The 23550-nt window shown below is 39.4% G+C and overlaps 1 protein-coding gene across 1 annotated transcript; it reads left to right on the top strand.

Moving 5' to 3' along the window:
- Nucleotides 1–1808: 1808 nt before the first annotated feature.
- Nucleotides 1809–23412, top strand: LOC139715311 (mediator of RNA polymerase II transcription subunit 13-like; the record flags this gene model as incomplete). Its single annotated transcript, XM_071626887.1, has 6 exons — nt 1809–2235; nt 5508–5844; nt 10509–10679; nt 19011–19817; nt 20867–21029; nt 23308–23412. Coding segments are annotated over exons 1-6 (1857 nt in total), but the record flags the coding sequence as incomplete, so codon positions are not given.
- Nucleotides 23413–23550: the final 138 nt, after the last annotated feature.

Genomic DNA, 23550 nt, shown 5'->3' with positions numbered 1-23550 from the left:
TGAGTGCATTTGTCAGCGGGCAGCTGTGCGATGTTGCATGTTTCATGCGTGAAATGGATGTGAAACGTGCGTGTCGATCAACTTGTAGCTACGGTACTATACTGTAGCTTGCAGTGTGGTGTGATATGATGCACACGTGTGTGAGGCTGTAACTGCGTATTACGTGTATCATTACTATCAAGGAGCTTCGGCATGCATGCTGCCTTAGCATTCAGCGCGATGCGTTGACCGAAAGATCGGTCTGTATCTGACCGTCGCGGGGAATGTTCCGCGGAGACTGCGTCTGGCTTCACGGATCTCCTCCGTATACGGAGGACAGCGTTATAACTTATGGCAAAATATAAAAGAGTTCTCCGGACAGACGGATCTTCTGTCTACGCGATTCGCTGCTTTTGTATCCCGCTGATTACGTTGGCGTGACCTACATTTGTCATCGTGATTTTGTGGACCGGTGAGATTTCTTTCTTCAACGAGAAAATGAAGACCTTCGATAAGGATGACCCTCGTGTAGCGGATATTGACACAGATGTCTCCAATACAGTAAAGTTCAAGTGGCAGTGGTTGGAATATGAAGTTGATCTCCTAGAACCAGTTTCGTCTTCTAACCACGTTAGGCCAGCGATTCAGTCGACTTCCTCGGGACCTGGAACTTGTGATACATCATCCGCCGCAAGGATTCGCTTTACATTCTGGACTTCATCCAACAGTCAATACTTCATTTGCTTGGTCTACATTAGCTGTTTATGGACTTAACCGGGTCTACAAATTTTTGTACCTCCTGTAAGGTATTACAGGCAGTCTAATTAAGTTAGCTGTAGCATGTTAGACAGAAAGATCCGTCTGTCCGGAGGACTCTTTTATATTTTGCCATTAACGCTGTCCTATGGAGGGGATCCGTGAAGCCAGACGCAGTCTCCGCGGAACATTCCCCGACGGACAGATACAGACCGATCTTTCGGTCAAAGTTAGCTGTTGCATGGACGTAGAGACGGTCAACAATGCTGAGCTGCGTGTATGATTTATTTTCAGCTGTCTTACATACATGATTAATTCTCTACTAGCTAGACTACATGGACCAAGATTAGCAATACTACTATTACTAGTACTTTGCCTGGTCTGTGCACTGTAAACTGTTAATGGACTAAGGTAAAGACAGCCAACAATGGCAATGCTAAGCTGTGATTTATTTTATATATATTTTTTTTTTGTACCCGTATGAACTGAGTCCAGCAAGACGTCACCTGGGTGTACATTACTGTGATTTATTATGGCCTCACATTTGAGTAGGTCCTAGGTATAACAGTGAATAAGCATACTTTTCCTTCCTGTTAGATTTTGCAAGTGTCATTCATGAGTTCAATTATCACAATGTTTCTCTGTAAAATGTACCTCATAACAATAGTAAATTTCAGTTTTAAAATGCATTAAAATGAGTTTTTTCATACCTTGAATTTCAAAAAGTCCTCACCGTGGAAGGGGGGACACCCCCCTCCCACACCCTCCCCCCGCTCGGTCGCTACGCTCCCTCGCAAACTCTCTCCTCTTTTTTCAACTTTTCTGTGTCTCATCCCTGGTTATATCCCATTCGCGTACAATTTCTTGTACGCGAATGGGCGAGACACATTATGGCACTTGCCTTGTCTACAAGTTAGCATTTAGTTCTTCTAATCACCATTGTGATAGAACATGCAAATGGACACCATACCCTCTTGTGGCTCCCCAACGTACCCCCTCCCCCCCCCCCCCCCCCCAGTTTGCTATGTTCTTCTTACATGATAGTCTGCAAGAATGCATAAAGGTGAATTGTGATACTCAGTGAGTGCTCATGCTTTGCCCACAGGGTTTCTTTGTTTATTTTGTTGTTTTTTATTTAATTTTGTGAAATCATCTTCTGAAAGTAGTGTGCTGTTGGAGGTTTCACAGTAGGTACTTAGGTTACATTATATTCAGGGGAGGGTTACATGATTTGTGTATTTCTTTCAGTGATATTTATCCTTTGTCCACCCACATCAATCTGTCATGATCTGCTGTCTGTCTGTCCACATGAAACGTTTCCATCTCTCCACAATTGCTCTCCCCATACAGGTGGCATGAGAATGCTCTATCCTAGCTGCTATGTGCTGGTGCCCCAGAACGAGTACTCCCACCACACTGTGGCATCGCAGCCAGGAGTATATATTGCACCCCCTTCTCTAGGTGTTGGGCACAGCAAGCTTAATGGTCCAGCCACTCCAGGTGCGTAGATAATTGATTGCTGCTCTTATTCCCAAATACCCTTCTAATAGCTTCACAATGTCTCTTATCAAGGTTGTTAAATGCCAGGAAAATATTCATTTCCAAGTGCGTAACAAACGAAACCCATGCTTTTATGTTGTCCCAGCTACCCCTTGCTGCTTATAATGACACATAACCCTGAAGTATGTTGTAAGATTGTAAGGTGAAGTAAATAATATCATTGCTAACCTTTAGGGAGGCTTAGATTTGAAATGGGGTGTTTTATTGTCTTTAGTAATGATATTAAGTTCACTGTAAAAGTGGATAGTTTCGTGCAGTTAATTTTTCGTGCTTGGCCAGGTAAGATGAATTTCACATGTTTTTTATTTTGTGGAATCAAGACATCAATTACTGGAACATATGGCATGCAAAATATTCGCATGCTTTAATTTTCATTCTAGCTTCTGGTTGTGCGAATGCGCGAAAATTTCCACACTGCAAAAATTTGTACTTCTACAGTATGTGACATGCAGTAATTGGAAGATTAAGAATAACAGATTTAAGTGTACTGGTTGAAAATGATTTAAACTCAAATGAGATATTCTCCTTTTGGAAAACTCAAGTTTAAGTAACAGAAGAAATGCTTGAAAGAAATATCACAATTGATAGTTTCTATAAAAGAAAAGCTGTAGTGATCACTCGAATGATCAGGTTGATTTAAAAACTGAAAGTCCATGTTTTTATACCTCCGCCACGAAGTGTCGCCAGAGGCATAATGTTTTCGGGTTGTCGGTCCATCTCCCGTCCATAATGAATTTTGTGGACAGTGTAACTGAAACATCGTTTGAGGTATCCTACTGAAATTTGGTATGTGTATGTGTGAATGGATGAAGATGTGCCTATAAACGTTTGGGTGCATAAGATCTAAGGCCAAGGTCAAATTCTCAAAATTTCACTATTTCCCCTATATCTATGCTATGCCTGAAGGTATTTTCTTGAAACTCAGTGTTATTATAAATGTATTATCCAGTGAAGATTCTGTCAGAAAGGTTTTGGGCCATGGGGTCAAAGGTGAAAGGTCAAGTGAAAATGCTAAGATTTTACTTTTTTCTCTATATCTTGGAAATGGCTCAAGGAATCTTCATGAAACTTGCCACATACTATGCATGTACTGCCTGTCAGTGATTTTCTTGGAACTTTATGGGTCATTGAGTCAAAGGTCAACATCATGGGTTAGGGCAAAAAGCTTACAATTACACTATTTCCCCCACCTCCATGCAGTGCCTGAATGTGTTTTCTTAAAACATTGTGTATTGTGTATGCATGTATTACCAAATACAGACCATAAAGACCTTGAGGATTGAAGTTCAAAGGTCAAGTAAAAATGCTACAATTTTACTTTTTTCTCCATATCTCAAAAATAGTTCAAGATATTATGAAATTTAGTACATATGCATATACTGCCTGACAATGATTCTCTTGGAAATTTTGAGGTAGTGGGGTCAAAATTCAAGGGTCAAAGGTGAGGTTTAGATGCTAAAATTCTGAAATCACACATTTTTTCCATACCTTATAGATTACTCAGTGCATAAAATTGATAAGACTAGGTGCATTACTGTGCAGTGATTGTATAGGGAAAGATGTTGGCCTTGGGGTCTCCTCTGGCATACAAAGGTGATATCATACAAATAATGCACAAGTGAGAGGGCATTGGTGGAGATGCAGCGCACTTGACGGTATATCCGAGAGGGACCTGCATCTGTACAAACATCCCAAACTTAGACTTGTGCACTTTGTGTTTTACAAAATAGTTCTTTGATTTATTTCTCATTTACCTTAGTTTATGGGTTGATACTGGTCAGATACATGCAGAACTTGCAACAAACTTGCTTTTGAAGAAGCCAAGATGTCCGAAGAAATGCCCCTACCAAACACACTGGTACTAGTACGCTACTAGTTAGCTAGCTGAACACGAACTTGTTTACGGTGATTGAGCCTGCACTGTACTTGTAAACTAACAGAGTGCGCACTTGAAAACTGACTTAGTGTGCATTTGTAACTGACTTAATGTACATTGCTAAAGTACACAAAGACGTTTTGGATATAAGATGAATACATCCATTTAGAAATTTCAGTGAGAAAAAGCGAATAACATTTGCAACAAAAACATTTTTGACATTACCGTCTCAATCATGTGCATCTAAAGTCACCTTTCCATAGACCTAGCAAATCTTCATAACTGCCCCATTTGCTTTGTATTGCTTAGATGCCATGTGTTTTATTGTTCATTACGTTTGCCCAGTAAGGCCAAAAAAAAAAAAATTGTTGCATTGGCGTAACATGAGATTTTCAAGTAGGGTCGGTCGGGCGGATTTTTTTTTTTTTTTTTTTTTTTTGCTACCTGCATTTTACGTGTAAAACTCGTGCTCAGCTCAGTAAACAGTTACAACTGCTGCACCGAATGTGCTGTGTTCATCTATTCTACAAATCATTTATGAGGCCGATATTACTGGAATTATACCCCTTCACAGAATTTAAAGATGTTGAAATCCCTATCCTGAATGTTTTCACTTCATATTTTACTATTTTGACTTAGATAAGATAGATGCAAATTGACCCATATGTACGATCTTTTCATCGCACACGGCGATCTCTATTACAGTCCCACATATACAGATTCGTGTAAGTTCTCCACACAAGAAACCTATGGCAAAACTGTGCACAATACATCGCAGTCTGAATGCTACGTATACACTGAATAAATCTTGTTAGAGTACGTGTCCGTGTTGGAAACAGATGACGTACTGATCAAGGAAGGCTTATGCGAGGCGCTAGATCTCTCCCTCGTACATCCGATATCCCCAGCAGAGCCGTTTCCACTTCCGGGTTTGTGCGATCGCGATCGCAATCAACAAGATATTTGATGTCGATAGCAAAACAAAATAATAAAAAAAACATGGTGTCGGCGGAATTTTTAGGGTCGGGCGGGTTACGCCAATGCAACAATTTTTTTTTTTTGGCCTAATGGTCCTTTGACACATTAGTGGTGTAGACAACAATTACAATACAATGCAATACGGTAATTACAATTGTATAGTGCTCTTACAAATTAGAAGCTGTTTTACAACACTTTATATTCATCTTGTACATTGCAGCTGCGATAAACATGTAATTGATGTCCAGTAGGAAATCTTCAATTTCCTCACATACTGTAAGAAGTGCCAATCTTCTTTTGAACCGGAGTGGCAGCAACCGAAACATGTTCTAACACATGCACTCGCCTCTCTTTGCAGGATTGTCATCTGTTGCTCTAACACCACCAACATCACCACCAGATCAGCAGCTTCCTCCAGGGGATGGGTCAACCTCTATTTACCCTGGTGGAGCCACTCTGGATCCTAGTTTGGGGGATGAAGGAGATGACTCCTGCTCTGGCGGACTTATCCAGAAGGTTACCTGTAAGGTGTGGTCACAGTGGCTCACAGAGACGGCTCCCCCTGCTGCAGTTGGTAGTGGTAGTAGTAATAATGAAGGCAACACTGGGAACATGCCCAATGGCTCTCTCATAAATGGCTCTGTGACTGGCACTCCTGGATGCAACATGAACACAGGCAGCAACAATGTCATTGGGTATGTAGCAGGCTGTTGGATAGCAACCAAAATTACACTCTTGTACTGCTTTCGTGTAACTTCATGGAACCAATAATGTTCAGTAGTGAAAAGAACAATTTTTAACCCGTTGAGGGCGAGTCCCGAGTATACTCGGGCAAGCGTTTATGGGAAATGTGTGTTGTAGCAAAATCAAACCATCCTCAACGGGTTAAAAGAAGAAATGCCTAACTAAATATGCCTGTATGTGGTGATGGGTTTATGTAGCACTTTCTAACATATCTAGGTTTGATGAAACTACCATGAAATCTTCCATGTGTGAGGGGCATTATTTCTCCTTTCTTGATATTCAAAGAGGGGGTGGCTATTTGCTGATTTCATGATAAACCAAATCATAATTAGCTCATGGCCACAATTTAGATAAATGACCTTCCTTTTTTTTTTCTCATTTGGTTCTAAAGGCTTTTCACTCATTGTCATAGCAACATAATGCATAACCTTGCCTGACATAACAATTATGGCATTCTTGTTTAAACAAAGAATGACAAGGTAACTAGAATGGCCTGCCAATTTGCACTTGCAGAAGCATCCCTTTCATTGTTTTGCATTGAATTCATGATTACCAACCCTTTTCTGTTAATATTGCTGAATAATAGGCTGTAATGAACACTTCGTTGCTGTCAGGTGGACGTGCTGGCAAGCACCATTTATAAGGATTATGTCATGAATAATCATTACATCACAGATGCTTATCTCATTGAATTTAAATATCAACATGCCTTTTATCCCAAATGACCTTTTTCTGCTCATGCGCAAAGTGAAACTAGGAACTGGCTTATTCTCAGTCCACCTCTCTGGCCAAAAAACGAGCAAAAATGTGTGAAAATATATTTCTACAGAGCATGGAACTATTTTGAAATTGTTTGAAGCTGTACTTGGTACTAGCAGCATCCGTGGAAATCCACAGGTCTGAGGGCCTTATATTTTTGCATTTCATATTTCTTTTTCCACATTTTCATTTATGAAGTATAAATGTTTTCTCATTCCTTTGTTTGTGCTCTCTTCTACCCATGACCACCCCCTCCCAGAAATATTACAGTAATATGTGGCGATCCGGTCCATAGTTTGGATCTTCCTGCCACTTGTTTTTATTGTGGAACTTGAGTTTCAAGGGGTTAGCATTACCTGTTGAAATCTGAGGGTTATCCTGTTGTTCCCCCCCCCCCCCTCCCCATCGCCAACGCACACACACACACATACTTTTTGCCTCCCCCCCCCCCAAAAAAAAAAAAAAAAAAAAATTGGGGGAGAATATTGCTAAAAACGCTTGATGAGATTCCCTTAAAGTTGTGCCCACAGAATCTTCCCATCGAAATGGGATGATGCCCTTGACATTTGACTTTGACTCCCCCCCTCCCCTCGCACCTCCAAGCACCAGTGGAAATCCATAGGTCTCAGGGCCTCATATTTTCTTTTTCCATTCATATCTCTTTTTCAATTCATATTTCTTTTCCCACTTTTTCTTCAGAGAAAAAAACTTTGATATTCTCTCCTTCCTGTACTTCCTCCTTTTTGCTTGTTTTTATCATGCAACTTGTGTGTCAAGAGGTGAGCAGAACCTGTTGAAGTTCTAGGGTTATCTTCTTGCACCCCCCCCCCCCCTCACACACTCTTGGCAAAAATAAATAGATAAAGATAACAAAACCCCTGTGATTCCCTGAGGGTTCTGCCTGAAGACTTAACCCTAACTAGGCCGGGGGGCCTCCGAGGCCCCCCCCCTCGACATTTCGCGCCATGTATCGCTATCGCAAGAAGCTATCGCCGCGACGTTTCATGACTTTTTTCTTTCGAGTCTCCCGCATCTTTTGACACCAAATTTGCGATGCCCGGATGCGCGGTTCCGAAGTTGCGCATAAATATGCATGTGCATGTCAGACCAAAAATTGCTCAAAAACGTGAATTTGGGTACAATTTCAATGCAAACTGTGTTTCCAGGCAAATTTCATAAAAGCATGATTATTTTGGGGGTTTATCGATTAAAATCAATTAATAACGCATTTTCTTGTTCGGAACAATGTCATGGACGAATTTCATCGAAAAAACAATGAAAAACATAAAGTCGAAAAAACAAGGAAATACATAAGAAATTCAGAAAACAATAAAATACTTAGGAAATTTTTTCTGATTGTGCAATTTTTTTCTCTTACATTTGCTAAGGACACTAAAAAGAATATTTACACCAAAAATGTGCCTGTTTTGACCTTTATTTAGTGATTTATACCAAATTGTCTGATTTCATGCATTATTATGCATAAATTAGCATAATTTAGTGTAAATGATAATTTTTGAAAAAATTAACTTTACTTTAGATTACATCATAGGCAATGTGTGTGCCAGTTTTCGTCACGATCGCGTGGTCGACGGCCGAGATCCGGAGGGGGGGGCCTAACTCCCTCAGCTTTTGAACATCTGACTTGAAATTTGGCATATATATGTAACCACTGTGATTTTATTTTTGCAAACCTCATCTTTTTATCATCGTTAGACAATGTTTTCATGGTAACAATATTTTAAAATAAAAATCACATAAAAATATTGTGAATAGTGTTACTCCCTCAGTTTTTGAGCATTTGATGTGAGACTTGGCACATATGACCACTGCAGTTTTAAGATGTGCAAAACACATCTTTTGTCAGTGTTGATTGTTGTTGCATTGCCATGGTAACCACATTTTTTTAAAAATAAAAAGCATACAAAAATTGTGGATTAACCCTTAAAAGACTGGGCTATTTTGGTAGCTCGAAAGACTGGGGGGCCTAAAGGGCCCCCCCTTAAGATCTCGGCCGTGGATCGCGCGATCGCCGCGGAAATTTGCACAATGGTAGTGTGCGATGTAATCTACAAGATCGTATATTTGAATTTTCCAAAATAGTCTTCTTTTATTTTATTTTGATTAATTAAGCTAAATTATGCGAGAAATCAGACTTTTTGATCTATATCAGTAAATAAAGCTCCAAAAGTGCTCATTTTTGGTCTAAATATTCTTTGTGGCATTCTTAGCAAATGTTCTTGAAAAAAAATTCGGTATCAAAATTAATTTCTTACTTATTTTATTGTTTTATGTATTTCTTTGTTTTTTCGACCTTTTGTGTTTGTTGTTTTTTTCAGTGAAATTTGTGGCAGACCCTTTTTGAAGCATAATTCTACTAAAACAAATTAATTTTAGCCATTGAGAGTAAAAATAAGCATATTTATATAAACCATGTGAAAAAACTCAATTTGTATTGACTTTGTACACAAAATCACATTTTTGAGCCATTTTTGGTGTCGCGAGCATGTACAAAAAGTTATGTAACTTCAGAACCGTACCCCCGGGCGTCACAAATTTGGTGTCAAAATGTGCGGGAAACTCGAAAGAAAAAAGTCATAGAGCATCGTGGTGAGAGCATTGGGTGTTGCAGTGTAATCGCGTGAAATGTCGAGGGGGGGCCTTTTAGGCCCCCCCCCCAGTCTTTTTATGGTTAAGCGAACTCCCTCAATTTTCAGAATTTGACGTGAAATTTGACACGTGTGACTGCATTACTATGTAGATATGCATACTTCATCTTATGTCAATGTTGAACAATGTGTTGCCATGGTAGCAGCATTTTTAAAAATGAAAATTATGCAAATGTCCAGTGGATTTTGAGATATATTTTTGAGGAATTTTTTCTTTCCAGTTCCCCCACCCCCTCATTTATAAAGAATATGCAATCCTGTTCTTGTGCATGTCTTTGTTTCTTTCTATGGTTATATATTCATTTTGACATATATAGAATATATGTAGGTTATTATAATCCATTTTCAACAATATGAAGTGTGAAATTACTTCAAAACTGTATTTTCGTGGCATGAAATTTTCGCGAGTTGCCTCTAACATTCAATGCATATTGTGTAGATAAGGTCTTTAGCGTGCAGTTTAATTTTGCGATACTCGGCTCTCGCGAAATTCGCAAAATTAAAATGCACGCGAACATTCCTCCCTCGTTTTACAGTATTTATTGAACTTGAATTTTTTACCCCCTTATGCACGAAGTGTATAAGGGAGTCGTATAGGAATCAGCAAGTCAGCAAATCTTGTGTCGTGAATTCTTACAGTTTTGAAGCGATTTTGATGAAACTTGGGGTACATGATAACATTGAGTTGTAGATTTGGAAGATATGTTATTTTTGTGTGTGTTTGTCGGAGAAAGCTTTACCATGGTAACCACAATTTTCCCAAAACCTTGTTAAGCAAACTACTTCTACAGTATTCAAGCAATTATTTTTTTTTTTTCAAATTTGGTATGTATAATGATCTATAGGTGTAGTTGTGCAAGACGTGCTTTGTGCTTGTACCTGACAAGGCGTTGCCATTGTAACTACAAATTCTTTTGAAAATCTTGTGAAGTGAACTACTTCCACAATTTTAAAGTAGTTGAAATCAAATTTGGTGGACATGATGACATTGAGGTATAGATGTGCAAGACACTTTTTTTGTGTGTGTTTGTCAAAAAATTTTGCCATGTTCACCACACTTTTACCGAAACCTTATGGAACAAACTACTTCCACAGTATTGAAATAATATATCTTTGAGTACATTATGTGACAGTACTATAACCTCTAGGGGTGCTTTCCCTCCTTTTCTCATTTTCTTCATGTATAGCACCAGCCAGCCCACTCTTGAACCTTGCAGTATTAACACTGAAGACAACTCAAGCCTGGAGTCCAAACCCCAACCTCCAGTCACACCTGTTTCCCAGACCTCACCTCAAGGGCCACAGGTCACTTGGCAATTCCATGACCCTTCCTCGAAGACAGAGTGTGCCTGCTCAAGGTAGGGGAAATGGCTTTTAGTAATTCATGCATGCAGAGCAAATGAGGACTATTATACATTGTAGGCAATTACCCTTTCCAGTGTGGTGTAACCAACTCAAATTTCTGTGACCAATCAGCATTTAGGTTGATGAAACAAAGTCTTGATTTACATTATCAAGTAGCTTTGAAAGACTTCACTGATATAATTATATTTCCATTTTTGTACATTTAGCAATCTGCATGGTGTATTGAAACTTCTTATCTGTAATCTAATCTCAACAACCTTGATTAGTTAGTAATGAACAAGACAAAGAACCAGCTACTTACCTTTAGCTGTTGTTGCCCCTTTCAAATTGAATATTTGGTGGTGCTACCACTAAAAGGAGTATATTCCAATAATACTTCGGTTGTAGTCCCTCGGGGAGCCACAGTGTAAAAAGGATGAGTTCATAGAATTACTTTGCAGGAGCGAACAGTTCAATATGCTTTGTAAAGCATTGCAAACCATTCATACACCAGGGTAGCTGTTTTTGTGTGATTTGTCTTTGTACACAAAGGTGTCCTCTGAATGCTATTGCTCATCTTAACTACCTTCTTCGTTTACCGATATTGCACAATATCATGCAACTTCTAACAGAATACTAGCCAGCCACAATCAAATTCACAACTGAGTACCATCACTAATTAAGCACATGATATTGCCAAGAGCTGCTCTTTTTTGTTATTTAGGTTTGTTTTTATGACAAGGGCAATAAGCAATGAAGCCAGACATGTAAAATTATAAAACACCTAAAAAGAATGTAGCTATCCGATTGGTTGATTGCCCATCACGTGACATGCAGTTAAAGATACCATTGATGATGTTGCTGTCAGCCATGCAATTTTGTTCGAGCAAAAGTGGATATTGCATGGCTGATGTCGCCAATTTCCATTGACTGCCGTGTTAAGCTCATGATTACTTTTTGTTCCACTGCATGGCTCTGATGTCACCATAAACAAAATTTGCCACATGCACTCAATTGCAAGTGCGTATTTTGTTACTCATTTTTTTAAACAACTGCAATCGATCGGTTTTGTGTACGTACACACGAACTGAGTATGCTACTCATTCACCTTTCACGGACAGTCGTTGGCATTTCTATGTTAAATTCAACAATCTGTATGGACCACGTCTGTTAACCTGTTCCGCAATTCTCTGAGTGCCTTTTAATGTCCCAAAACAAGATTTTTTTCACCCATCAACAGAGAACGGACAGGTTGGTAATCCACTTTTGCGAAAGCAGTCAAGCGGTACATGTATCCCCTTTCCATGGTCAACTACGTGTGTCATCAAACAATGGAAATAACGATCGGGTGTGAGGTATGAATAGAGCTTGCCTTGATGGGCTCACAGCCTCTTTTGTTCTACACAAAACTAGGTACCTGAATGGGATGACTGGGGTCAGTGAACACAGAAATCTACTGAGCTCAGCTTGATTGCTATGTACATGTTCATACAAATTTTATAGTAGAACATGCACAAACAAAAACAGAAGAAAGGTAAATAACACTAAAATACGCATTTCCCCAAAAGAAAGAGAACGAATACTGATAGAATAAACTCTTATCTTTTTATTAAACCCACTTTTATGGTCAATATAACACAAAGAAACATTTAAATGTAGGCCATGAAAGCAAGCACTCGTGTCTTCATCTTGGGAACCTGGCATACCGGGTTCCCATCTATCAGTTGCTCCCACGGAAACCTGGTATGCCAGGTTCCTGTAATGAACTGGTTAACATTCCAGGTGTTGCATAAACAAATAGTGTTATGGTCTTTACTTGTGCAATGGAACGGGATTGCGCACTTGTGACCATTCACTATTTGTATACTACATTTGTGATAGAACACTTAATATATATCTCTAGCTTGCATCATCTCCTTCCCCAAGATCTGTGAATCAGGCCCATTAGTGCTTCATAGCAACGCTGCTACAGGTCATTAGGTATGTTAGGACTCTGAACACATTTTATTTTTACTGGAGTGGCAAGATCATGAATAGGTTTTCTGCATGTTTATGGCATTTATGGCACATTTTCACAAGGCATCCAGTGGTGACTCTTTCTCTGATTTCATTCACATTTTTTTATGCCTCCGCCAACGAAGTGGCCGGAGGCATTATGTTTTCGGGTCGTCCGTCCGTCCCGTTTTGTTTTTGTCGATATCTCAAGAACCGTGTGGTGGTTTTACATCAAACTTGGTATGAGGGTATAACCTGGGGAGATAATACTTCATTTAGATTTTAGGGTCACGAGGTCAAAGGTCACAGGTTATTTTGTGAAAAAAGGTTGAAATTTCATGTTTTTCTTCATATCTTCGCAAATGGTTCAAGGTATCTTCATGGAACTTAGTATATATGCATGTACCGATGGGCAGTGATTATCTAGGGAAGTTGGGGGTCATGGGTCAAAGGTCAAGGTCAACTCCTCAAAATATCACTACTTTCCTTATATTTATGCAATGCCTGAAGGATTTTTTTTTTTACTTGATGTATGCATGTATAACCCAATATATATTCTGTGGGAAGTTTCTTGCCAAAAGGTCAAAGGTCAAGTGAAAGTGCTAAATTGCACTTCTTCCTCCATATCTCAAAAGTAACTCAAGGTATTATCATGAAACTTACATATTTATGCATGTTCTACCTAACAGTGATTCTCTTTGGAACTGTGAGGTCAAAGGTCAAAGGCCAGGTTTAGATAATACTATTTTACCATTTGATACTGAAATTATACTTTTTCTCAATACCTTGAAAATTACTCAGTGCATAAACTTATAAAAGGGTCAAAAGTCAAGTAAAAATCATCAGTTCCCCCAAATACCTGCACTCTGACGTTTTAATCATTCATCCCATTGAACCTAGTTCTAGGAAAGTGAACATTCAGCACATTTGTGGCAAACCTGTCATTTTAATATTTTGCCAATTGTATGAAACTGTCATCACACATTGTCAAGACATTGTACTATAGACCTATTAGGAGAACCATGCATTATTGCGGAGGCATACACTAGTCGCCGTAGCGACATTTCTAGTTTCGTTTTGAAAGAGGATATGATTGTATTGCCTTTGTAAATATCAATGAACTCCATTATTGAACGAAATGCATTCTTTCATTCAAGGATTTTTTTAGAATATCTTGTTCTGTTGTATATTTTGAATGTTACAAATAACTTCTTAGCAATTAGGCATGTCCCATTGGACAGAAACTCAGGAGGTAGTTTAATTCCAAAAGAGATCTTTATACCCCCGCCAAACGAAGTTTGAAGGGGGTATATAGGAATCAGCGGGCGGTCGGTCGGGCGGTCGGTCGGGCGGTCGGTCGGGCGGGCGGTCGGTCCGTTGCAAATCTTGCGTCGCGAACTACTTCCTCAGTTTTCAACCGATTCCCGTAAAACTTGGCACAGATGTGTGCCTTGGGTTGTAGATGTGCAAGACGTATTTTTTGACAGTACCCAAAAGTATGTTGCCATGGTAACGGCATGTTATGGGCAAAAATGGGTACAAATCTTGCGTCGCGAACTCCTCCCACAGTTTTTGATCAATTTTTATGAAATTAGGTACAGATGTTCATCTGAATGTGTTAATGTGCAAGACACATATTTCCGCAGTGGCAAAAAGTGCGTTGCCATGGTAACGGCATGTTATTGGTGAAATATAGGGCAAAATGCTTCATGGCAAAACTGCTTCATCAGTGTTCTTCCAATTCTCATGGAATTCATATTGAATGTTTGTCTTAGGATATAGGTCAGCATGACACATTTCTTGACAGTGACAAAAAGTATGTTGCCATGGTAACAGCTCACATATTATGAGCCAAAATGATGGAAAATTTTGTGTTGCAAACTACTTCCTCAGTTTTTGCCCAATTTCCATGAAACTTGGTACAGATGTGTGCCTTTGGTTGTAGATGTGCAAGACGCATTTTTTGACAGTACCCGAAAGTACGTTGCCATGGTAACGGCATATTAATGGCAGAAGATCAAGGAAAGATCTTGCGGATTTAACTACTTCCTCAGTTTTTTGACCAAAGCTTATGAAATGTGGCACACACCTTGATCTTGGTGGGAAGATGTGGAAGACATATTTTTCGGACGTGTCGGAAGCTGCGTTGCCATGGTAACGGCATATAAATGGCAGAAGATCAAGGAAAGATCTTGCGGATTGAACTACTTCCTCTGTATTCGACTGAAGCTCATGAAATGTGGCACACACATTGGTCTTGGTGGGAAGATGTGCAAGACATATTTTTTGGACGTGTCGGAAGCTGCGTTGCCATGGTAACGGCGTATTAATGGCGGAAGATCAAGGAAAGATCTTGTGGATTGAACTACTTCCTCAGTTTTTGACAAAAGCTTATGAAATGTGGCACACACAATAGTCTTGGTGGGAAGATGTGCAAGACATATTTTTTGGACGTGTCGGAAGCTGGCGTTGCCATGGTAACGGCATTTAAATGGCAGAAGATCAAGGAAAGATCATTCCTTGGGTAAGACTGTCGTCACGGGGCGGGGATATTAATCACCTTAAGTGATATTTCTAGTTTAAAGATAAAAACAAAGTATTGGTGTCAGTTATTTATTTTGATCAAACAAATTCTATGTACAAACTGAAAACATATTCCCTGTCTCTATGTCTGTTTATTGTGGAAAACAAAGTTTTGCAGGGGGGGGGGGAGGGCTTGGAACAGATGGACAAAAACTGCCAACAGCCTCCTGGCTTATCTTGATAAAACAATAAAAGAAAGTCACTTCCTGTTATGTTTATTTAACATACTTGCAATTCATGCGTTATGAGGAGTGGTGTGTGATAGAATTAAATTTTATTGCCCATCATAAAAGATAATTCACAGTATCCTGTCAGACGATTCATTTTCAATATTTGACACAGTATATGTTATCTTTGTTTGTAGGGCTAGTTACTACTTATAGGTTTTACAGGCCACCATTGAAATTTATGTGTGTCAAAGTCCTGTCTATGTTGATACTTGAATTATTGATACTATATAATATTGATACTTGAAATGTTATTTACAATTCTATGCTTTTGTAATATGCAATAAAAACAAAGGGTTGCTGGACAATTTAAAGAGATATGACGAAATAAACAAAGACATGTTTTTCACTATATTTGCACATAGACGCGTGCGTGGAATTTGAACTTTGACGCCAGTGCATTGCTTTGTTACTGGTCAAAATCGATCGGAAATCAATGGATATTGTCAGTGGATGTACCAGGAATCCAAATCAGTCGGAAAAAGTGCATTTTCATGTAGCTTACGTGCTATGTGCGTAAAAACGCGCGGACGGATGCGTACGCACGGAATTTTTTGAAACGCTTAAAATTGTCTGAAACTTCGAGATTTCCCATTGGGAAGTCGTTTTGAGCATGTAAAAATTTTGATGCGTGCTTACGGACGCGTCATGATGACCCAGGTAATTAGCATAGTACAGGATGATTGGTCATGACTTGAACTTTATGACTACCGAAAATGATATAGAAATGACATTTTGTTATGAAGTTATGATCGATCATGTGACTTTATCTGAAAATCACGAAATGGCGCCTAGATGATGTCACAGATATGTTATCGTCGTGAAAAGTTTCAAGTACAGAGATATTGATATGAGACATGTTGACTGAAAATTTCATGTTAACTGGTCATGTCATTGTTGACTTATTTTTTCCACAAAATTCGTCAGTAAGAAAGAAGAATAATGAAAAAAGGAACATTCTGTACAAACTCAAGAGGTAATAATGTTTTAATAATGTTTTTTTATCGACAGGTCTCGCAGCTCCCTTTCAAAGCACAGCACCATTCAAGTCAACTGCTTTGTCGAACCAAAGAGTATAGAGAAACTAAGCACATGTAGTGCAAGTGCACTGCTTGCACTTCTGTATTTTGAATGGTGCTGCTATATACTGGGCATACTTGATTTTAACAGTGCTGTTCTTTGGAAGGCAGAACCTCTGCGAGACCTGTGCAAGAAAAAAAAAAAATTGGGGGGGGGGGATTAATTCATAAAATCAGTAAGCCAAACATCAATTAGGAGTAGACTAGGCTTAGATGTTCCAGTAGAGCTGATTCAGTGATGATAAAGTGTGCTTTTAAGGGCCATTTTAGCTGAAAATTTTACGGATTGGCACTGGTTAGTAGTTTTGCATAGCAAAGTAATGCGAGAAGATCTCTCTACTCGGGCTGACCATCTTACATCCTACCAACGTTAGATAAGAAGCCAAACGAGAAGAAACAGATATGGTTTACATAGTAAAATACACCATGTTTTCAAAACCATATGTAGTAAAGAAAAACAAACCTTGCATCTATGACATCAAACTTGCTACGCCTTCCAATGAATTTCACCCATGCTCGTTGGTATGGTGTGAACTTCTCTGTCCCAACCGGCATCATTCCCGGCTTAGCATGCACACTGAAGGGTCCCCCCAAGTGGTGTTGCCGCAACCAAATACCAGACACCTCGACCCCTTCTTGGATTTTGTCTTTGACGTTGGTTCCGTCAAATCCATCATTTGCAATCAGTAGATACAGTAGATGGAATAATTAAAAAGATTTGACAACGCTCAAGATTACCGCGGCAAAATGCTTACTTGCAGCTTAACTGATACCTTATACCAATATGCTGGGTGAGCTTTGGATGCTTTGCCGCGCCAGTACACCATACACAGGCCTACGTCGCACAAAAGAGAGCTGAAATCGTAACTGTTTCATGCTCAGAAAAGCAAAAAGAATGTAGCTTTTTAATTGTGTCTTATTATGTCATGGATAGCCTTCAGGTATCAGAGCTTATTTATTGACCTTGTTCATGCCTTTAGCTTTCTATTGAAGTATGATTTTCCGTATCTTAGATATTTCAACAGGTAGTCGGTTGAAGTTAGCAATGCTGACTGAAGTCTTTGCATTGGCAGGGTCGTAGGCATCATGACTTGATACATAATGTGAACTCTGTAAAGGGTTATTTTGCAGATCACAAGAATGAAGGTGTGTTCCAGTGATGTTTTGCCCAAACTTTGAGGCTGATATGTCATTTTGGGGGTTTAATTTTTTTGCACTATTTTGTTTTTGAGTGTCAAACACGTTTGAACTTCTTGCTGTGGATATCAGTCAAATGACTGCATGGTGAAATGTAATGCCCACAATACTGGGCTTAACCCTAACTAGGCCGGAGGGGGGGGGGGCTCCCCCCTCGACGTTCCGCGGGATATATCGCTAATGCGAAAAGCTATCGCCGCAACGTTTCATGACTTTTTTCTTTCGAGTCTCACGCATCTTTTGACACCAAATATGCGATGCTCGGGCGCCCGGTTCCGAAGTTGCGCATAAATATGTACGTGCATGTCAGACCAAAAATTGCTCAAAAACGTGAATTCGTGTACGATTTCAACGCAAACTGTGCTTACAGGCAAATTTCATAAAAGCATGATTATTTGGGGGTTTTATTGATTAAAATCAATTGATAACATATTTTCTTGTTCGGAACAATGTCGCGGACAAGTTTCATAAAAAAAACAAACAATGAAAAACATAAAGTCAAAAAAACAAAGAAATACATAAGAAATTCAAAAAACAATAAAATACTTAGGAAATTTTTCTGATGGCACAATTTTTTTCTCTTATATTTGCTCAGGACACTATAAAAGAGTATTTACACAAAAAATGTGCCCATTTTGAGCTTTATTTAGTGATTTATACCAAATTATCTGATTTCATGCATCATTATGCATAAATTAGCATAATTTAGCATAAATGATTTTTTTTTTTTTTAATTTACCTAAAAAAAAATTCTGGTACTTCAGATTACATTATAGGCAATGTGTGTGCCAATTTTCGTCGCAATCGCGCGGTCGACAGCCGAGATCTGGTAGACTGATTAAGACTTGAATGTAATGGCACTGGGATATTTCTTTCAATCTTTACATAATGATATTGAACATTTGAGACGGCCTTACTTCATGGTATGCCAGAAATTATTGTAAATGATAAATTTTTGTGTGCATGAAACATTCGTGAATTTTGGGCCCACTTTCCCAAAAGTTTAGTCTACACAGTGCATTGAATACCAGTAGCAATTCGTGAATGTTTCTGGTTTTATAGTATTGCTTTGTTATGGGGCCAGATTACATACTTGTCTTGTTCCTACTCTTCCAGTATTAGCTGTAGGTCATGCAATGTTTTCTGGTATTCCAGTTAAACCCCCCAATATGACCCCCCCCCCCCCCCCAATTTACAAATATAACTATACACTCTCTTTATTTAACCCGTTTGTAATCACTGAATATATGTTTCTCTGTCACAGGCAAAAGACGCTGAAATTGAAATCTCCAAATCACTATGGTAAATCTCCTTCATCTTCTGGCTCCAGCCACCCTAGTCACTCCAGCTTTGGCAACCCAGCATTTTCTGGAAGCAAGCACAAAGTGGAGTCGAAGCAAGAGAAACAGCAGAGAGGCCAGCGACCAGTCACACCTTTCCACCACCGAGCCACACTGTCTGATGACCTGCTAAGCTTAGAACAGGACATGTCACGACTGCCTCAGATAGGTGTACCAACAACCCCATCATCATCAATTGGACCTGTGTCATTACAAGATGGCAAGCCCTCGAACAATACACTGCCAAAATTCACCCAACAGAGCCCGGCAGCATTCAGAACTCCTGGGTCATCAGATCCTTTACTGACTGAATCCCCTCCATCAGTGGCTCCCTCTCCTCTTGTTCCCCCGCCCACTGGGACTGGACTCAATCCCAGCGATCGGGACAGGACTATGCCGACTCTTAGCCCTTATCCACCCCCACGAAACTGTGAGTCGGGGATGCCTACTGGGAGTGGGGCTGCTCCTACACGGGGTGAAATTGGACACACTTTAGACCATACTGGTGTGATAGGAGAAGTGAAAGTGGAACGAGACCTGTTGGTCAGTAGGACTAGTGAAAACAAGGAGCCCAGACAGGAGGAGGACAAAGTATGGCAATGTTTTAAGTTACCTAGTGAGCATCATGTGGACTACAAGAGACCCCTCTTGCCATTGTGTGGATATCAGAATCACAGCGATGAGGGGGAAGGCATTCTGGACTCACTTTATGATCCGGCTAATAATGATGAGTAAGTCTGCATGGAGTGTTTCACTAGTCCATGAAAGTGCTATATATGCAGGATGGTATATTTCCACTCCTGACTGTCCAAATCAGTTGTACCTCCACATTTACCAGACAGCACAGGAGAGCTATTGTGATCACTTTTTCAGAGATGCCAACTTGTACTTTGTGGCAGTATTTTGCCAAAAATACTTCATGTTTCATGGAAAACATTGTTTTTCCAATATTATATTATTATACATGTCTATTGCAAGAAAGGTAAAGTACTGTTTTTCATCAAAAGATATTCCTTTTCAGCCCTCAGAATACTGCAATGCTGTTTGAAAGATTGGCATCTCTGCTTTTGACTGTTTAGCATTGTTCCTTGTGTGTTCTGCATATATATTTATGTTATTGTTATAATTATTATTATTATTATTATCATCATCATCATCATCATCATTTTTTTTAATTTTTTATACTTCCATCCTTTGTCAAACTTGCTGCCTAGTTTTATGAAACATGACTGGAATCATTCTTGGAGGCGGGTTTACACAGGCTTGTTTTAATGGATTTTGCCGTCATAGGTATCCAGGGAAGGGCCCTGGATGGAAAACAGTGTAATGGTCAACAATTTCTTATACAGATTCAGATAAGCCTAGCCATAGTGAATTTAGGTATGCTTGGGATTTAAAGAATATAAGTAGTTAATGAAAGTAGGAGAGATGACCCTTGTCAGCACTTTGGGGATATCATGTTGGGATATGGTCGAGTGGGGAAACTTGTGCAATATGCACTACTGAAATTCCTAATTCATTTCTTGTAGTTTTTTAACATTTTCAGTGAAGATCATGAGTCAAAGAAGTTTTATCATATCTTGATATTAGTGTGTCTGCACGTGTCAAAGTATGTGGTTTTGGTGTATGGTATCTTATTTTCATTGGAGTTTGCTTCCAGAATAGAGTGCTCTGGGGCTTATGTAGATTTGTGATTGTAGCCTCCAGTTATCAGGGCTGTGAATAGAAAAAAAAAGGCTATCGGAGCTGCAATGAATACTGTTCATCACTTGCTGTCCAGAGTCTTTTACCAGCCCCACAAGAAGCTGAAGGAGGAGAAACCAGTGGTGCCACTTATCGGCCCCATGGACTTTACAAGTGAGCTGGACATGGGCATAATGAGACCTAACAGGGCACCCTCACCTGACCCATATGAGTTCATGGAGCAAGACACATCACCCACAGTAAGTCAATGTTGAGGTCTAAAGAGGGAGACCACTTCTTGCAAACCTTGGCTCTATTGTTGCACAAACGTAAACAGTGTTTTATCAGGAAAGTGTCCATGTGCTTATTTATTTATGTGGGTGTTTTTGTGGGGGGGGGGGGATTTCAGCCCCTAAGGGAACTGAGAACAGCCGAATTGGATATGAAACTTCTATGAAACTGGAAATGCTGTAAGTATATTTGTAAGTTCAGTTTCGAATGTGTTTATGTCAAATCCCTTTGGGAGAAAAGTGGGGCTGAATTGCTTATTTTCTTCTTCTTATAAGTGCATGGTTAAATTTGTTACCAAATGTGGCAGGTATTACTAGAGTAATAGAATATATGTTTGTACAGAGGGGAACCACTACCCTGAGCCCTCAAATTAAAGAATTTTTTTAGAAATCTTCTACAGAACCAGATATGCTGTGGGCAAATAGATTCATGTGGTACTTTTTATGGCAGATCTAGGTGTGGCTTCCTTTGGGCTGGGACCAAATTGGGGGCCAGATTTCACACTTTCATCATCTCTTTGAAAGTGCATGCTTAATTTTTTAACAACATTGGCAGGGAATTTTCTGAGAGGCCCCCAGAGCCTTCCAAGTGTGCTCTGATCTTCTTAAGTACAGTCGGACCTTGATTATCAGAACTTCTCTATCATCCAGACATGTTCTCTCTTTGAAGACAAAATAAATAGTGATTTCATGCTCAATTGAAACTCCCACAAACTCACATGATTTACCTAAAATATTCCCAACAAAAACCTGTTATGGATTTTAGATTTAATGTTTCAATATCTGTTTAACAAAAGGAACTGTAATTTTAAGTAGAATAACGTAGAATACACCACTGTTGCAGTGGACACTTCCTACCTAGCTGCCACTGTGTTGGCAACTACATATGTACATGTACATAAACATTATTTATGTACATGTACATAAACATTGTTTCTGTTCTCCCATATCGGATCAAATAGCTGATGTGGACATAACGCCTCTCCTGACATAGCTGAATAACAGAGGTCAAACTAATAGTCTGCAAAAATGCACAAAAGGAGAACTTGCTCTACTCGGGTGAGCGCTAGACCCACTCGGCCTCCTGGGTTGTTGTTGTTTTTTAATGTCTCTGCTGCACAGTGTCACCAGAGGCATTATGTATTCAGGTTTTCTTTCAATCCTTCCATTTGTAATCGATTTTGTGGACAAAATAACTTAACCCTAACTAGGCCGGGCTATATAGGTAGTTAATAAGGGGGGGGGGGGGGGGGGGGGGGGGGGGGGGGCTCCCAGGCCCCCCCTCCAGATCTCGGCCGTCGACTGCGCGATCACGACGAAAATTGGCACACACATTGCCTATGATATAATCTAAAATACCTTGAAGTTAATTTTTCACAAAATTATCATTTATGCTAAATTATGCTAATTTATGCATAATGATACATGAAATCAGACTATCTGGTATAAATCACAAAATAAAACTCAAAACAGGCACATTTTTTGTGTAAATATTCCTTTTAGTGTCCTTAGCAAATGCAATAAAAAAATTGTGATATCAGAAAAAATTCTTAAGTATTTTATTGTTTTTGAATTTCTTATGTATTTCTGTATTTTTTCGACTTTATGTTTTTCAATGTTTTTTCGATGAAATTCGTCCGCGACATCGCTTCGAATAAGAAAATATGTTATTCATTGATTTAAATCAATAAAACACCAAAATAATCATGCTTTTATGAAATTTGCCTGTAAGCACAGTTTGCATTGAAATTGTACACGAATTTACGTTTTTGAGCAATTTTTGGTCTGACATGCATGAACATATTTATGCGTGACTTCGGAACCGCGCGCCCGGGCATCGCAAATTTGGTGTCAAAAGATGCGGGAGACTCGAAAGAAAAAAGTTGTGAAACGTCGCGGCGATAGCTTTTTGCGATTGCGATACATCGCGTGGAATGTCGAGGGGGGGGCCTCCCCCCCCCCCCCCGGCCTAGTTAGGGTTAAGAACCATTTGAGGTTTTCACTCAAAACTTGGCATATGTATGTACATTTATGAGTGGACGAAGCAGCGCCTATCAACTTCTAGATGAACTGACATATATTCATCCTTCAATCCTCTCTTTCCTTTTCATGCACAAACACAAGACATTGTTTTAGATTTTCAGGTGATACTGATTTAGAGGAAAGTAGTGATATTTTTTGATCAGTAACAAGCCCCTTTAATTCATATTTCATGTTTTGCATTTTTTCACACTCTTTGATTCAGCAGGGTAGAACCATCTCAGCAAGAGGACGTGTGAAAGTGAATGGTGGCACCCGGGGTGGCAAGAGGAGAGGGAGCATCAAGAAGACCTTTCAGGAACGCAAAAAAATGGTGAGATATTTGGTCAAAATGGCTTTGTTAACATTTGGTTCAACTCTTGTTTATGCCATATTTGCTCATGATAAATGGTATTTTATCAAGTTTTGTCATGATATTCTTCACAAGCTACCAGTATTTCATACACACAGA

This window comes from Diadema antillarum, unplaced genomic scaffold (genome assembly GCF_040938485.1).
Source record: "Diadema antillarum isolate AM-2024a unplaced genomic scaffold, OU_Dant_1.0 seq00003257_RagTag, whole genome shotgun sequence".
Taxonomy (NCBI): Eukaryota; Metazoa; Echinodermata; class Echinoidea; order Diadematoida; family Diadematidae; genus Diadema; species Diadema antillarum.
This window is presented reverse-complemented; position numbering and strand designations above follow the sequence as displayed.